At 45.1% G+C, this 18,567-nt stretch overlaps 1 protein-coding gene across 1 annotated transcript in view; it reads left to right on the top strand.

Moving 5' to 3' along the window:
* Positions 1-18,567, top strand: part of LOC138089015 (guanylate cyclase soluble subunit beta-2-like) — a 58,039-nt gene that overhangs the window by 15,134 nt on the left and 24,338 nt on the right. Inside the window, 7 exon segments of the mRNA XM_068984348.1 lie at positions 7,726-7,886; positions 11,624-11,723; positions 12,767-12,883; positions 12,886-12,962; positions 13,985-14,096; positions 15,756-15,859; positions 17,367-17,583. Of these exon segments, the coding sequence (XP_068840449.1) occupies positions 7,726-7,886; positions 11,624-11,723; positions 12,767-12,883; positions 12,886-12,962; positions 13,985-14,096; positions 15,756-15,859; positions 17,367-17,583 (888 nt within the window).

The raw sequence follows: 18,567 nt of genomic DNA, 5'->3' as shown, positions 1-18,567 counted from the left end.
TAACTTTCCTTCCAAGGAGTGTCTTTTAATTTCATGGCTGCAATCACCATCTGCAGTGATTTTGGAGCCCCCAAAAATAAAGTCTGATACTGTTCCCACTGTTTCCCCATCTATTTGCCATGAAGTGATGGGACTGGATGCCATGATCTTAGTTTTCTGAATGTTGAGCTATAAGCCAACTTTTTCACTCTCCTCTTCCACTTTCATCAAGAGGCTTTTTAGTTCCTCTTCACTTTCTGCCATAAGGGTGGTGTCATCTGCATATCTGAGGTTATTGATATTTCTCCCGGCAATCTTGATTCCAGCTTGTGCTTCCTCCAGCCCAGCATTTCTCATGACGTACTCTTCATATAAGTTCAATAAGCAGGTGACAATATACAGCCTTGACGTACTCCTTTTCCTACTTGGAACCAGTCTGTTGTTCCATGTCCAGTTCTAACTGTTGCTTCCTGACCTGCATACAGGTTTTTCATGAGGCAGGTCAGGTGGTCTGGTATGCCCATCTCTTGAAGAATTTTCCACAGTTTATTGCGATCCACACAAAGGCTTTGGCATAGTCAATAAAGCAGAAATAGATGTTTTTCTGGAACTCTCTTGCTTTTTCGATGATCCAGCAGATGCTGGCAATTTGATCTCTGGTTCCTCTGCCTTTTCTAAAACCAGCTTGAACATCTGAAAGTTCATGGTTCACATATTGCTGAAGCCTGGCTTGGAGAATTTTGAGCATTACTTTACTAGCGTGTGAGATGAGTGCAACTGCGTGGTAGTTTGAGCATTCTTTGGCATTGCCTTTCTTTGGGATTGGAATGAAAACTGACCTTTTCCAGTCCTGTGGCCACTGCTGAGTTTTCCAAATTTGCTGGCATATTGAGTGTAGCACTTTCACAGCATCATCTTCCAGGATTTGAAATAGCTCAACTGGAATTCCATCACCTCCACTAGCTTTGTTCATAGTGACACTTTCTAAGGCCCACTTGACTTCACATTCCAGGATGTCTGGCTCTAGGTGAGTGATCACACCATCATGATTATCTTGGTCATGCAGATCTTTTTTGTACAGTTTTTCTGTGTATTTTGCTACCTCTTCTTAATATCTTCTGCTTCTGTTAGGTCCATACCATTTCTATCCTTTATCGAGCCCATCTTTGCATGAAATGTTCCCTTGGTATCGCTAATTTTCTTGAAGAGATCTCTAGTCTTTCCCACTCTGTTGTTTTCCTCTATTTCTTTGCATTGATTGCTGAGGAAGGATTTCTTATCTCTCCTTGCTATTCTTTGGAACTCTGCATTCAAATGGGTATATCTTTCCTTTTCTCCTTTGCTTTTCACTTCCCTTCTTTTCACAGCTATTTGTAAGTCCTCCTCAGACACCCATTTTTCTCTTTTGCATTTCTTTTTCTTGGGGATGGTCTTGATTCCTGTCTCCTGTGCAATGTCGTTATAGCTGTAGATATACCAATGTGGATTCAGATATTGGGGACTCCGGTGACTCAGCTGATAAAGAACCTGCCTGCCAGTGCAGGAGATGCAAGAGACATGGGTTAGATCCCCTGGAGAAGGAAATGGCAAGCCCCTCCAGTATTCTTGCCTGGAAAATTCCATTGACAGAGGAGCCCATGGGGTCACAAGGAGTCAGACATGACTGACTGTGCAAGCACACACCCACCATAGATGCATATAAATAGTACCCACCTACTGGGTGGGCACTAGGTCTTTAGAGAAGCCTTTGGAATCAGATAGATCTGGGTGAATGTCTTGGCTGGCTGGCTGTCTATCTGTCTTCCATAAATCAGAGAAAGCAAGGCCCTGATGGAGGAGAGAAGTCTGCAGGAAGGGCATTTCATTGTTTCACAAAAGACACTGGTCAATCGAGACAAACTCTTCCCTTAGACAAAGGATAAGCGCATGCTGGGTTACGAAGTACTAGTTAGTACTTTGCCTTCCTAACGGGCTCCAGAATGCCATTTCTCTACCTTTAAGCAATTGTTGGGACTTTTCCAGGCCACTCTGCCACTGCATAGCTCTGCGCTTTCTAATTAGCATAATTCAGGGAGGCACCAGATGGCAGGTTGGGCCTTGCATAAGAATCGCTCTGTGTATGAATCAGCGCCTACTTAGCGTGTAAGTGGGTTATTAGTGATCTGAAGTGACAAAATTCAAAACAACACACCACAGCCATTTGGCACAGCTGTGCCCGTCTAGACTTCGCCCGCTAAGGAACCAGCAGTAAAACACATTTCAACAGCTAGCCATCAGCAAGTGCCAGCAAGCCTTCTCTGCACCTAGCTCTGTTAAAAAGAAGAGGAACAACATAACACTTTACAGGGCCCTGAAATCAGGCGTTATCATTTGGTCTTTACTGTGACTCTCTGAGGTGGAATAAACAGCCCAGATCCTGCGACCAAGCAAAAATGGGGATGCAACTCAGGTGTCCTGACGCCCGGGCCAGCACTGTAGCCAGTGGGCGGGACGAGCAGTGGACTGGGTGGGCACGAGATCGCTTTTTTTTTTTTTTTTTTTTACGATATTTATTTGTATTTATTTGGCTGTGCTGGGTCTCAGTTGTAACATGTGGGATGGAACCCAGGCTCCTGCATTGAGAGCGCAGAGTCTTAACCGCTGCACCACCAGGGACGTTGCTGGCAAGGTCTTTGGAACTGGGCAGCCCTGGGTGCACTCCCTGGCTGCATCATCCCTAATAGGGTAGGCTGGGGCAAATTCCTCATTGGTAAACATTGCTGGCACCTACAGCACCTACATCTGGTGGTTATCCTAAAGATGAAGTTCGATCATGTGAGCCAAGTGCCTTCCACTCAGAAAAGCAGGCCCCTCCCTCCTGAGCCCAACCAGTGGACCCCTTGCTGGGCAGACTTCTCTGCTCCACAGCTCACCAGGAAGCAGGCAGCTCATACCAGGTGTGAGTGACGCGGCACCTTGGCTGTAGACAGTCTCCCACCTGAGCTGTCTGCAGCCGTTTCCCAGTTCTTTTTTTTTTCCCCTACTACCTGATACACACATTGCTATACCAGAAATCAACCCCCCACCGCCCCCCAACTGAGAATCTATTTCCTCCTTGTGGGGCTTCCCTGGTGGCTCAGACAGTAAAGGATCTGCCTGAATGCAGGAGACCAGGGTTTGATTTCTGGGTCGGGAAGATCTCCTGGAGGAGGGCATGGCAACCCACTCCAGTATTCTTGCCTGGAGAATCCCATGGATGGAGGAGCCTGGTGGCCTACAGTCCACGGGGTTGCAAAGAGTGGGACATGATCGAGTGACTAACACTTTCACTTTTCCTCCTTGTAACCTATGGTACCAACGTGGAGAGCTGTTCCTTTTTTTTTTTTTTTTTGCCTTCTATTTTTTAGCTGTGGCATGTGAGATCTTAGTTCCCCCCCCAGGGATCGAAACCTGTGCCCCACCCATTGGAGTCTTAACCACCTGGACCGCCAGGGCAGTCCCCTTCTCCCTTCCTTAAAGGCCTTTACCTCCTCACAGAAGATGTTCCCATCTGTTATCTCATGCCTGGTTGAAGTAATATTGTTGAGAAGAAGAGTGCTCTAGAAGAATGGTTCTTTCCAGGTATCTGAAGCTTATTCCTTTGGGTACCCAAGCTTTGGCGGGGGGGGGGGGGGGGCGGGGGGGAAGATCCATTTTCAAAGGAAAAATCTCGAAAATGCGTGGCAGTCCCTTCCCTGTCTTGTGGAAGAGCACGTGCTTTTTTGGGTGCCTCAGGTGGGTCCCCAGAGGAACAGCTCTTGTCGCTTGTTTCTGGGTGACAGGAGGAGGGCAGAGATTGTGGGCAGGGCAGCCTGGAGAGGGCCCTTGGCCCAGAGAAGGCCCAGTGCAGGCAGCGGCGGCTCTGGGCCCTCCTGGGCCTCACCAGGTGTCCCCTCCCACCACCCGCCCTGCACAGCCTACCTCTGCTCTTTCCAGTCGCTTGAGCTGTCGCCCAGCAAGTCGTAAACATTTCCTGGTGATGCTGAAGAGCCAAGCTTGTTAAGTCAGAAAGTTTGAGCTTATCCATCATTCCAACTGAAAAGCTTCCCAAAAGGCCCTACAGCTCTCTCTCTCCTGGGAAGCCAAGCACAGACACTCAGTGATTCTTATTTTCCTGCCATCAAAGAACCCTTCTATTAAAAAAAAAAACCACTTTTTAATAGAATTTTTCATACGCACACACATAAATCAAGAGGATTGCGCACCGAAGCCCACATCCCCTCACCCAGCTTCAATCAGTATTTGTATTTTGCCAATCTCGCTTCTTCTCTGTGGTTCCTCCTCCCTTATTTCCCACTTCGTTTTTGCTGGAAAATCTTCAAGTGAGTCTCAGGTTTCCCATAATTGTACCCGTAAATTTTTCAGTATGAATCTCTAACAAGATAAAGGCATTTTAAGGCATAACCATAATGCCATGATTCTACCTAGCAAAATTCTGAATGTTCCAGAGACCCGGGAGCCAGCTGTACCTCAGCTGGTGGTGGACAACTGTGGTCTTCTGATGTTAGATTTCTAAGGTTTTTTCAGGACAATCAGGGAAACCTTTTTACTTTGACATGATTTCAAACTCACAGAAGGATTGTAAGAATAGTACAAAGAATTGCCGTACGCTCTTCATCCATATTCCCAAAATGTTAACATTTTACCGCGTTGGCTCTATCCTTCTCTCTCTGTTTTTTTCCTGAATCGTTGGTATGTTAAGAAAATGATGTCTCTTTATTCCAAAAGTGCTCTTATGTAACCAGTTCAGTTCAGGAAATGAATGTTGCTATGGTGCTGTTATCTAAACTACAAACTTGATTGAGATTTCCCCAGCTTTCCCAGTAATGTCCTGTAGGACAAAAGAACACCCTGGATCAAGTTGGTTGTCACATTTCTTTGACTTTCTGTAGTTTGGAACAGTCCCTGAGTCTTTGTGTCTTGTAATGTTGACATCTTTAGAAAGTGCTAGTCAGCTATTTTTTAAATGTTTGATGTAGATCATTGTTTTAAAAGTCTTTTTTGATTTTATTACAATATTGCTTCTGTTTTTATGAGGGTTTTGTTTTGTGTTTGGCCACAAGGCATGTGGGAGTTAGTTCCCTGACCGGGGATTGAACTGGCACACCTACACTGGAAGGCAAGATCTTAACCACAGGACTGTCAGGGAAGTCCCCTTGGCTAGCTATGTTGTACCATGCCCCTCAACTCAGGATTATCTGCTGTCTTCTTGTGATTCAGTTCAGGCTACACTTTCTTGGCAGGAAGACCAGAGGGTTATGTTTTGTCCTTCCCAGTTCATCATAGGAGACATCTTATGCCTATTTGTCCCATTAGTGGTGCTAATTTGATTGCTTGGTTTACATGGAATCTACCAGGTTTCTCTGCTGTAAAGTTATTATTTTCCCCCCTTTAAGTAGTATCTTATGAGAGAGACTTTCAGACTATGTCTGTGTCTTGTTGCCTCTCAAACTCTCCCTTCCCTAATTTTAGTATGCATTGGTGATTCTTATTTGAATCCATAATTATAATGTGGTCAAATGGTGATTTTTTTCTAGGCATATCATTCCTTTTAATTCATTAGTTGAGTTTCTACTATCAAGAAGAATTTTCCCTATCTATACCAGTGTGAACTCTTTACTCTTATTTTTCTTAATAGGCTATAATCTTATATTTTTGTTATTCTGATGCTCAAATTCTCTGTCTATCTATCTGTATCTGTCTGAAGCTGGGATGGGTTCTGTGGTCTTCTTAGGTAGCTTTCCTAATCCACACCACAGGCTTCCTTCTACTCTTCTTCTTTCTCATACAAAGAGAAACCTGGTTCCCATCATTTCCCACATATTTACTTATAAGTTTAATCCTTGGGCATTCAGAAAGTCATTTCAGATTTGCTAACTCACATCGCTGTGGGAAGGAAGCCTACTCACATAGTCAAATATTTATTTAAAGTTCGTTTTGTCTTTAGCCTAAAGGACAGAGTCAAAATCCTGTGTTCAGAGTTCACTATTTTTTTGCTGCCTGGGCTATTTGATTGCCCCCTAGGTTATTGGGTTCTTCAGAACTTTTCTGTTGAAATACTATTTTGTTCATTTGTCTCTGTTTGTATTCCATCTTAGAGTTTTCTCTATCCTTATTTATTTCTTCAAGTGTAAGAATCATTAACATGATGCCCCAAACCAGAACTGTGCAAAACTTTTGCTCAGAGAAGTGCCCCTCCCTATGCACACACACTCCACGATTGTTCTATTTCCACCCATTCCCAGCGCCCTGTAGGTCAGGGATCCCCAGCCTCTGCGATCTAATCCTGGATGATCGAGGTGGAGCTGATGTAATAATAATAGAAACAAAGTGCACAATAAATGTGCTTGTTCAGTTCAGTCGCTCAGTCATGTCTGACTCTTTGCGACCCCATTAACCACAGCACGCCAGGCCTCCCTGTCCATCACCAACTCCCGGAGTTTACCCAAACCCATGTCTAGAGAGTCAGTGATGCCATCCAACCATATCATCTTCTGTCATCCCCTTCTCTTCCTGCCCTCAATCTTTCCCAGCATCAGGGTCTTTTCAAATGTGCTTGAACAAACCTGAAATCATCCCCCTCCTTCCTGGTCTGTAGAAACATTGTCTTCTACAAAACTGGTCCCTGGTGCCAACAAGTCTGGGGACCACTGCTATAGGTAACCAATCTCAGTAGTTTCTGGTGTTTATCTTTGCACAAATAAGTAGATAGATGCATATTTCCTTATTGCCCCTTATTTGCTACACAAAAGACAGAATACTAAGCATGTTTTAGACTCCTATACACTGTCAAAAAATATGCTAAGGCGTCTACGACTTGTCTTTAGTTCTTTCTTGCATTGTCTTGTCATTTCCTACATATTCCTGATGTCCCGTGACTTAGAAAACTCGGGGAATCCTAAATTCACTGAAGGGAAACTGTCTAGCTACAAGCATTCTCAACTACGAATCCTAGAGGAAGCTCCAAGCCCGGCAGGGATGGGAAAAACCACACCCAAACCCAAGATGGTTGCTCAAGAAACAGTCAGAGGTCCTTTCCTATGAACAGAGTGGGATGGGCAGAAACAGAATAACCAGTGTCTGGAACAGCAACTTCATGGATTTTTGTACCTTTATAGAACCTAAGAGTCAAGCAGACAGTGTTTCTGCACAAGGCTGCCACGGCCACTTCTTTTTTTTAACTTAATTTTTTTAAACTTTTTAAAATATAGATTTATTTATTTTAATTGGAGGCTAATTACTTCACAATATTGTAGTGGTTTTGCCATACATTGACATGAATCCGCCACGAGTATACATGTGTTCCTCATCCTGAGCCCCCCTCCCACCTCCCTCCCCATCTCCTCCCTCTGGGTCATCCCAGTGCACCAGCCCCTAGCACACTGCCACTTTAAGACTCAACTTTGCAAACAGCCCAGCCCTCCTGACAGAGGTCCTGGGGACAGGGAGGCCTCTGGGGTTGTTTTCCCAGCAGGTGACAGGATGCACCTGCTCAGAGTTTCAGCCTAGGGGGCCCACAACACAGCTATTTTTTTTTCTCACCTTGAATAAGCTAGATTTATTAATAGCAGGAAAGGAGGGGTGGAAGGAGGAAAGAGAAAGGAACAATTCCACATGTGTCCATGCACTTTTCAGAAGTTCTCTTCCCAGGGGCTCATCACCTTTGGAAAAGACACGAGTGGAATTTAGTATTTCACCTGGCCGGGGCTTGTATCTTGGGTTCCACAGGGGTCTCCAGGGAAGCCATTCTGAAACTCTTTGGGGAATACTTCTTTAAATTCTGCAAAATGTCTGGCTATGACTGGATGTTATGGACACTGGGAGGAAACCTCACAGAGTTTATTGAAAACCTAGATGCCCTCCACAGCTATCTGGCGCACTCCTATCAGGTAAGCCCATCTGGGTCAGAGCTCAGTGGCCCTGAGAGAAAGCAGGTGTTTCTAGCGGTCCTGGGTCATCTCGCCACCTCCCCTAAGAAGCTGCAGTTGCCAGGGGCTTGTGGAATCCTTGGTACCTGGCATCAGTGGGGTGTTTTCTGGGGGCACGAATGGAAAATGAAAACTTGTTGGCTACTTTTATAAACTGGCTGCAGTGATCAAAGAAGGGCAAGCTGGAGAGGTTGACTTTGTGCTGGGGGACAGCCCCTGTTGATGGTAGCTGCTGGGGGTTTGACATTAAGTCCAGAAGATTTAACGATTAATCACGATGGGAACAAAGACTGGGAACCAGTCAGGTTTCAGGGGATTTGCAAATTCTCTCCTCAGGTTTCCTGGCCTAGAAGGAGCTGATAAATAACTTGTGCAGCCAGATTCATTCATTCATGTATTAGATGCAATGTCTTCACAGGGCCAAGAGCCGGAATCGGACACCACCCAACTCTGATTAACCCATGGCGTGACTACCTGAGGTGCTAAACTGATTTCCCTACTGGGATCTGTCCTGCTGGAGTTCAGTTCTTGGTTTTCCTGTTTGGAGGCATCGGTGGAAATTTAAATGGCCAGGCTCACTTTTCCTTTTTTTTAAAAGGAAAATGCTGTATTAAAGAGGCAAAGTGGCATTTGCACGTCATAATAATAGCTTATTATTTTATATAAAAGAGTTGATATTTGTTTTTAGGGCCCTTTACAGTTTGCTAAGGTTTTTCTTCACCATTTCTATACTGAATGCTCAGACTACTCTTGAGGGAGTTCCCAGGTGGCTCAGTGGCACAGAATCCGCATGCAGTGCAGGAGATGAGGGTTTGATCCCCAGGTCAAGAAGATCCCCTGGAGAAGGAAATGGCAAGTCATTCCAACATTCTGTCTGAGAAATCCCATGGACAGAGGAGCCTGGTGGGCTAGTGCATGGGGTCGCAAAAGAATCCGACATGACTTAGCGACTAAACAATAATGAGAGGAGAAATAGACTAGAACTTCTCGGTGTCAGTGAGGACATTTTGCATATAATGAGATAAATAAAATATATAAATGTTATATGAGCTGAAATAAAATGTATGCAATGATATCTGACAGATTTCCAGGCAAAAGATTATAGATCATCTCTTTAGGCAAAAATACAATAAGATAAAGCTGACTTTTTCTTTATGTCTATCTCTAGTAATTTGGTAAAATCTTCAGGTTTGTATTTCTGGTTTTAACTGTGCCATTCATCTTGTTATTTTTTCGCTGAATTTCATTTGAGTGCCAATTATGAGACAGATGTTGGGCTAAGTAGTGTATAAACATTGAATTATCCTCTTACCCCTAAGATTAGGCACTCTTATTTTTCCCATTATACAGATGAGAAAACTGAGGTTCAGAAAGTTAAAGTAACTGTCCCAAATAGCCCAGCTTGTGGGGGCTGAGTCAGGACCCATCCCCAGGTGTGTCTGTCTCCAAAAACAATGTTCTGGTTGGCTTCTCAGTATTTTCCCATTGCCCTGATTCTCCACTTTTATAAAATCACATTTCAAGTAAAATATAAAAGCACAGTCTTAATATTTAGAGGGTTGGAGACATGATCAGAAGGATTAAAACACCAGCTTCAAGAACTGTGTCTAGAAAGTAGCTGAGGCTTGGGTGCAAAGTGAGGGTAAAATGCTAGCAAAAGCTTGTGTTTCGTTTCAGCCCTTTTGCATTCTATTATTATTGTTATTTCTCACTAGGTAGGCTTTGGATATAATTTTTTAAAGTAACTTTTTCCTGTTTTATCATATTTTTATATTGCGCTGCCTCAAATCTTCTTCAGATTACTCAAATGTAAGCATGCCCATCTATACTCTATGTATATGCTTTTGGAAAGATAGATACTTGGGGAAAAACCCTCATTTTAACTAGCACCCCCTCTTTACCTCCTTCTGACTCTCTCACCCCCACCCTCCACTACCACCACCACTGTGGGAGAGAACAAAAATCTCAGAAGGAACCCACGTCCTTAATCTCTTCCCTCACTCAGGCCAAAAGCTGTGAACCTGGGTGCTGAGCTGCTTACTACCCAAGCGAGCAAGAAAAGAGCTACTCTCAGGGATTCCCCTTGACATCCCCCCCACCCTGCCAAAATAACACCCCAATTTTTCACTCATCCATAGGGATTATCCTGACATCCTGGCACCATCTATCATGAGATGGTACATACTTGGATGTCAACATTTATTCCCAGAGCAAGATGGTCTCTTCAGATGTAGCCTTGATTTTTCAGATGTGCAACACTGCAGCACAGATGGCCTTATGTTTCCAGAGCAAGAGACGAACTTTTCTCCACTTGCCAATTCCTCCAAGCTCCTGCTCATTCAGACTGAAGATGCTCATGGTCACTTGGTCACAGGCCAAGCATGCAGCCAGCCACCTCTTGGAGTATAGACAGAAGCAGCATGGCATGGTGGAAAGACTCATTTGGGGGGTCAAGAATGTTCTACAGTGAATCTGGCCTTAACCTCCCTGAGCCTCAATTTCCTCCTCTTTACACTTGGCTTCCCTGGTCCCTCAGTGTTAAAGAATCCTTCTGCCAATGCAGGAGGCATGGGTTCAAACCCTGGGTTGGGAAGATCCCTTGGAGAAGGAAAAGGCAACCCACTCCAGTATTCTGGCCTGGAGAATCCCACAGACAGAGGAGCCTGGCAGGCTACAGTCCAGGGGGTCACAAAAGAGTTGTGCATGACTTAGTGATTAAACAACAGCAGCAATAATACTTGCATATAGAGTTGGTTAGGTGATTAGGTATAATATAAAATTCCTGACTCTAAGGGGCTGAAAAATCGTGGGTGTTTTTTTGGAGGGGGGCAAGGCTTTATTGGAGCCCCTAGTGCAGCAGAGGAGGAGGGCATGGCAACTCACTCCAGTATTCTTGTCTGGAGAATCCCGTGGGCAGAGGAGCCTGGCAGGCTACAGCCCATAGGATCTCACAGAGTCAGACACAACTGAACTTATTAACACTGAAGCAGAGGGGAGCAAGAACAAATAACAGGTGCCCTTGCATGCCTACTCCCCAAAGGGAGCAAAGCTGGTTGCCCATATGGGGTGAGGGCAGGGGTATGTCCAGGGCTCGAGCTAGGGGGCTGGCTTAGGCGTTTTGCCCATCCCTCTGGTGGTGCTGAGTGCAGGGGCATGCTCAGGACCCTGCTTTTGCTCCTGACACCCAGTTTTTGCTCCTGGTTCTTCAGAAGTAGCAGTAGGGGATTTTTGGTCTCTGTATCTTTTGTCCAGAATTTGCCCCAACCGCTTGCAGGCACATGGTTATTTTTAGCCCCATACAGTTTCTTTGTATTTTGTGGCTTGAGAAGAGGTGTGTATAGGCACAAGCATTGCAGCGACTGCAGCAAAGGGTCCCAGCCTGTCTCATTCCCCTGGAGAGACTCTAATACCCTTGTTCTTAAGGGGTATGGGGCTGGAGGTCTTTTCTTACGAAACTTCTTCCTGCTAGAAAAGGGTCAAAGACCCCAGCCTATCCTAGAGGTGTAGAAAGTTCCTCCCTGACTGTTCTAAGGACCTGTAGGGACCTAGGCCACTCTCCAGTGGATGTGATTGGAAGGGGGTTGGGGATACAGTTCTATGTGACGTGATAAGTAAGTACTGTTGCTTCACAAAGTCTCAAGAGCATAGTTTAGATAACCTGTATCCACTGGGAAAAATGTACTGTGTCTTTTAAAAAGGAGATGAACGCACCATCCTTTCGTGTGGAGAGGGGGGCCGAGGGGAAGATGCTTCTCCATTACTACTCTGATAGAAGCGGTCTGTGCCACATTGTACCAGGTAGGGGGATGGCTTAACCAGACCCAGAGCTATGAGGTCTATGGAGTAAGGATGTCTTTCCCCATAGATTCCCCAGAATGAGTAAGAGTCGGCTGTGGGTAGGAAGTTCAAGTCCCATCTCTTTCATAGCCTGACTTTTTGCTATCGTGACCATAACTCCCAAAGCTGAGCCTTGAAATAAGTTTCCAAGTACCAAACGAAGGAATGATTTTCATTTCAGCATTTCCATCATGTGAGTTGTCACGTAATTGTGATAACTCTGCATATTATTTTAAATCCTTTTGTTGCATTCAGTATTATAGAAAAAGCACCCTTTCAGAGTTTCACAGTCTTTATTGTTTTTCAAGATTTTTTTTTTTTTTTTTTTGCTGTGGATCATTTTTAAAGTCTTTATTGAATTTGTTATTATGTTTTGGTTTTTTGGCCAAGAGGCATCTTAGCTCCCAGACTAGTGATCAAGCCCACAACCCCTGCATTGGAAGGGGAAGTCTTAACCACTGGGAACTCCAGGGAAGCTCCTCACAGAGTCTTTAAAGCCGCGTCTTCAATGGCTGACTCATATTCTATATCGTAATTAACTAGTCACCTATTGTTGAATTTTCAGTGGATTCTACTCTTTTGCTGTTGCAAACAGTGCTGAAGTGAACATCTTCATGCATGCTTTTCTGATGTTTTATGTTAAAACCCTGGGATAGATTTTTAGAGGAACACTTAAAAAAAAGTGATTGTTAATACTTTTAGAGTTGACTTTTTCTTACGTTTTCTCTAGAGTTTGTTTAATGAGTTGCATGCCTTCCTGGAAAAAACAAACCAATGAATAGATGCCAAACTAGAAATTAGAGTGGTGGGAATATATTTAGTGCCTAGTTATAGAAATCGCCACCTTTAAGTTATTATTTTTAGTTTATTAATCTGTCATGTGCTGCCTGCTCTGACACAGGGCCTAGGCTTGGTGGACTCGGGAATATTTGTCAAACGTTGTATAACTTGATTTGCTTTAAGATTTTGCCTTCTGCCATCCCTCACCTGCCCTTCTGCTGCAGGGATCATTGAAGCTGTGGCCAAAGACTTCTTCGACACTGACGTGACTGTGGACATCCTTGACGTGAATCAGGAGGAGGAGAGGACGGGGAAGAAGGAACATGTAGTGTTTCTGGTTGTGCAAAATCACACGGACAGATGAGAAGGGCAAAGCCAAAGGGATCACAAGACAGTCAGGACAGCCAGAGAGGTCGAGAGGTACCGGGTGTGGTGTGTTTTCAGAAAGCACAGTTTCTCTGGGGAGCGACCAGTCTCAGAACAACTGATGCAAAGAACAGAATCAACTGGACCTTCTAAAAGTGGAGTTAGGGCGGGGTGTTTCAGTCTCAGCCCTGCTGACAGTCTGGACCAGATAATTCTTCGTTATGATGGGTGGTCCTGTGGGAGTTTAGCAGCATCCTTGGACTACTCACTGGATGATAGTGGCACCCAGCTCTCCCCCCACCACCCGGGTTGCGGCAAGCAAAAACGTCTCTGGGCACTGCCAAGTGTCCTCAGAGCAGGAGTGGGAAACAAAGTTACTGTTGGTTGAGAGCCACTGGGCTAAGCTCATTTGAATAAAAATTGGGAGGCTCTTTGGGAATGGACCTTAGCCTGGCACATTTTTGCCTGTTAAAAAACTATCAAGGCCTTGAAATTTGGAGCTTGTGGCTTGTTTTGCAATTCCCATGATGCAAATTGACCTTTTAAGTCCCGAGTGCCCATTTCTGCAGCTGGGGCCAGGCTGGGGGCTGGAGTGAACTCAGAAGCCTGCGAACGGCTGCCTTGCTTGCAGCCTGTGGAGTGACTGTCATCTGTTTAGGGACCATATCTATCAGGTGCATGGCTCTCTGTGTCCACAGAGCTCACAGGACTATCCAGAGAAGTCTGTGATTCCTGGAGCACACAATGTTTGCATCTCAGAGTGTTCAAAGCTTGCTTTGCTCACTGCAGAATCTTCACCCACAGGAAGAGAAGTCACCAGGTGATTTTCCTGTCACCAACACCACCCCCCTTGAGATTTTATAATCTGCTGCCTTATATAATGCTGCCTTTGGTGGAGAAACAGCCTGAGGATTCATTGGAGAACAGTCTTGGGGCTTATGAAATCTTGCTAAAGTTGACCTTGCATGGCCCCATTGTTCCTCTGGCCCCATCCTAGCCAAAGGGGCTTGTGCACCTCCTGTCACATGACCAGTCACGTGACCAGCGGTGTATGCTTCTCTCCCTGCTATCTGCAGACCCTGGAGGCAGCTTTCCTTAGGATGAAAGAGAAATATTTGAGTGTCTCTATTTATGCCGTGAAGGAGTCCCGCTGGGAAGTTGTGAGGAACATAGTCATGTTCGGAAAAGGTGAGTGGGCTCTCTCGACTTCAGCTCTGAGACCAGGGTAATTGTTTCCTGCACACAAAGGGGCCAAGTCCTCTATCATCAGGATGCCACTGATTTCTTTTTCAACCCTGGATCCATTTGAAAGAATTTCAGAGAAAATAATCTAAAAGAGAGGGGATATATGAATGCGTATAACGGATTCACTATGGTATACAGCAGGGTGGCTCAGATGGGAAAGAATCTGCCTGCAATGCAGGAGACTTGTTTAATCCCTGGGTCTGGAAGATCCCCTAGAGAAGGAAATGGCAACCCACTCCAATATTCTTGCCTGGAGAATTCCTTGGACAGAGGAGCCTGGTGGGCTACAGTCCATGGGGTCACAAAGAGTGGGACACGACTGAGCAACTTTCACCCCACCTTGTGATAGCAGAAACTAACACAACATTTTAAATTAACTATACTCGAAAAAAAAAAAAAACAAACCAAAAACATTTCCTGAGAAGCAATGGGAAAGATACGGAAGGTTAACCCCTTTGGGATAGGGTACAAGCTGGTGGAAGACCCACTTGGCGTGAATCCTGAGGATGGTCACTGATTTCTGCAGAGCTTGGATTTGGTGGGCGTGGTTTATAGCTCCAAAACACTAGCTCTAACTTGCCTTCCTTTGCCCCTTTCACTTGCGCTGGGGGTGACACGGAGGCACAGTCTCCCCTGCAGTCGGGGGAAGCTGCTGGAGGGGAGACGGGACTGAGCTCCCGTTGGTGACTGTGTTGAAGAGGAGGCAGATGAATGCTGACGTATTATCAATAACAGGAGCTTGTGGCAGCTCCTCAGGCCTTCGGGACTGCAAGGGATTTCTGGCCCGGAAGTCTGTAGATAAAAACCATGATGTCCAGGAGTGTGAAGGACGCTCTGTCGGGAGCCAGGATCACAGAGTTCTGGCCGTGTCCCTGGGGAGCCTAAGGGCTCCATCTTCCCCCGTGAAGCGAAAGTATCAGGCTCTCGAAGGCACGCCCCCGCTGATGTCCGGTCTCATGATCAGCACATAAGACCTGAGTCAGAACAGGGGGCTGGAGACCCCTGGTCATAAACCATGGGTCATGACGACATGTGTCTGGGAGAAGATCAACTGCACTCAAAGGACTGCATTTTGAGGCCTTCAAGCCTCTGCAAGCGAGTCAAACATGCAATTGACATCCTTTGTCTAGGAGATTTTCATATCAAAAAGGCTCCGTTTCGAATCTCCACGCCCTGCCAAATAGGGCTGTTGGATGAAATTTTCATGTGCCACCCAAAACTGTCAGTCTGCAGAGCTCCATGGCAAATGTCCCTGACGCCGGCCGGGCGCGCGCGCTGCACTCGGCGAGCTCATTGTCTGGCTGTCAGCGTTTCAGTGCCGGCCCTGTTTTCATGGCGAGACACAATCAATTGCCCCAGGAACTCTTGAGCGGCAGGCAGAAACTTGGCAGGGGGTAGGGGGGGCGCTTCTCAACCTGGTAGCAAGTTTTCTGTTTGTTTTAATTTGGAAGCAGAATTGCCGTGGCCATCTGGAGATGCTGAGGGAGCTTGAGATGCTGAGGGGCAGGACTGCACTTTGCCGGGAAAACGTTTGAAATAGTCTCTGGGGTTGGTTGCCCGAGTGTTGTCTGTGAATGAATGGGATTCTTTTTCTCCATCCAGGGCATCTCAGGGACACCTTTGAGCCGATTTATCCCGAGCGGCTCTGGATAGAGGTGAAGACCTTCTGCACTGCTTTTCCCTTTCATGTGATATTTGATGAATCAGTAAGGGGGACTTGTCCCTCTTGAACGAGGTATAGGCTGGGGAGGGGAGTAAGTCTCATAGTCAGTGTTTGACAGCTGGTGGGGACTTTCAAGTCCCTGAGGAGTACCCAGGGTTTGGGAGGCTAGGATTTAGCCTGGCAGGACTGCTACCTTCCTTCTCATTGTGGCATCTTCCAGAATGCAGCATCTTCCTGATGGATGCGGAAGGGAGCAGTTCCAGGGGGTTTGAACCAGTGGGTGCATGAGCAAATTTGCCATTAGAGAAAAGAGAAGGGACACTGAAGTCACTCCAGCAAGAGACAAAAGCCCACAGCAGCAGTGGCAGGGTGGGACTCTAAATGTGACCACTCCCCATCTTTACAGCCACCATGGATGGCTCAGTTCCACCAGGCTTGTCTTTCTGCATCCTGAAGAAGGAGGGAGAGGCCTGTACCCACTGTTCTGTGGGAGGGAAAGAGGAGGGAGAGGCCTGTACCCACTGTTCTGTGGGAGGGGTGGTGGACAGTGATCATTTAAATGTGGTCAGTTTCCTTGGATAAAAGTGATTGATAAAATTGAATTATAAACTCATTTAAGGGCAAAATAAATTTGGTCCCAAAACTGCCAGTTAAAAATGCCTTCAGCCAGTCTGACTTGCTCTGATATTTATGTGAATGCATATATATGTCACATGATCCCTTACCAGTAGATGCTGGATACAGATTCTGTGATGTTTGAGGAAACATCACATGAGGGTCATCTCTGGCTGCAAAGAATTTATGATCTGAGAAAATCAAACACCCCTGGGTGAAATAACTATACATTATAAAGCTATGTACTGTGACTTTCCCCCAGTGCCATGAGGATATTAGTATTAATTATAATTACTGCTACTATTAATATTTAAAATTCTGATCTACTTAAACACTCCCTTTCTTTTTAGGTTTTGGGCATAGAAATAGACAATTTAACAACCCTTATTCCATATGGTTAGGTTGATTTCTATAGCCTGACAGAGTGAAGTTAATTTGAGTGTTCCTGGATAACCCTGGTTGGACTTTTTATGTAAAGGACACTTATTTTGTTTTTTCCGTCTGTGTGTTCCCTGGAGATGGCAGTGAAAGGTGACCCCACCTCCATCATGAATTCCTTTCTTCATCCAGATCTGGGTGTCAGGTCCAAGCTACAGAATTTTCTCATTCCTTTATTAGTTAATTCCAAAGAGAGACAAAGTCAGAAGACAGGACTGAAGCTCAGAAAGAACTGTTATCCCCATGGACAGCTTTAACCTCTTTCCTGTGAGTCAAGAAGTGAATGTGCTCTCAGGCCCTCCCATGCTGATCTTTTCTCTTTCAGAGGTCAGCTGCAGGTTTGCCTTTTAAATGTTTCATCACTACCGTGGTATTTATTTCATTCCCTTCACCCGTAGCGAGTCACAAAGCATGGTGGGCTGTGTTATTTCTAGGGGAACGTTTACTGTTCAGGTTGCTGTCTCTTCCGCGGTCTTACGTGTGTCCCCTGTGGATAGCTGCAGGTTAAACAAGCTGGAGTGAGCATTCAGAAGTACGTCCCGGGTCTCCAAACCCAGAAGATTCGATTAGATGAGTACTTCTCCATTGTCCATCCCCAAGTCACCTTCAACATTTTCAGCATCTGCAAATTTATCAACAGTCAATTTGTCCTGAAGGCACGCAGGGAGATGCTGCCTGCAGCCTGGAGAAGTCAGCCCGCGCTCAAACTCCGAGGTAGTAACTTGCTCCTTCCTGGTTGCTCTCTGCCCTGGGAGACCAGACAGAAAGGGAAGAAGCAGTTTTCTAATTTCCTCAAAAAAGTTGGCTAAAAAGTGGGGGACTACATTGACAGCGGCGTATGTTTTTTCCATTTGGCTTCATCTGGTAGCAATATATTTTATTTCTTTAAACCATGTCTAGTTTAGGCATAAAGGAACTCTGATTATATTTACATGTAATTATAAAGTTCTGGTTTCTGTTACCAGAATTTTCAGAATACAGGTGGTACTATTTGTACTCAAGTAATAGTCTGTCCTTTATACAGTAACGTGATCATCTGCCCTACTGTTAATAGGGCACACATTTTTGTTTTGGCTTTGTTTCAATTATAGTAAAATTTACAGAATATGAAGTCTACCATTTTAACCCTTTTTCAGTGTACAGTTCAGTAGGGGTAAGTGCATTCACAAAGTTGTGCAAACACCACCATCCATCTCCAGAAGTTAATCATCTTGCAAAACTGAAACTCTATGCTCATGAAACACCAACTCCTTGTTTTCCCCAACCCCGCATCCTGACAATCACCACTCTGCTTTCTGTCTCTATGAATCTGATTAATTTAGGTGCCTCATATAAGTGGAACCATATAGTATTTGGCGATTTTCACTTAGCATAATGTCCTCAAGGTTCATCCGTGTTGTCACATGTCAGAATTCCCTTCCTTTTCAAGGCTGAATTATTATTATTCCCACATGTATAGACTATACTTCACTTATTCACTCATCTGTCAGTGGATTGTTGCGCTGCTTTCACTTTTTGAATAACGAATAATGCTCCTGGGAACATGGGTGTACAGACGTTTCATCGAGTCCCTACTTTCACTTCCTTTCAGTTTATATCCGCAAGTGGAATTGCTGGATCACATGGCAATCCTATTTTTAATTTATTGAGAAACTGCCATACTGTTTTCCATAGCTGCTGCACCATTTCATATTTCCA

This window comes from Capricornis sumatraensis, chromosome 12 (genome assembly GCF_032405125.1).
Source record: "Capricornis sumatraensis isolate serow.1 chromosome 12, serow.2, whole genome shotgun sequence".
In the NCBI taxonomy this organism is placed as follows: Eukaryota; Metazoa; Chordata; class Mammalia; order Artiodactyla; family Bovidae; genus Capricornis; species Capricornis sumatraensis.
Note: the sequence above shows the minus strand (reverse complement) of the source record. Positions and strands in the feature narration are given on the sequence as shown.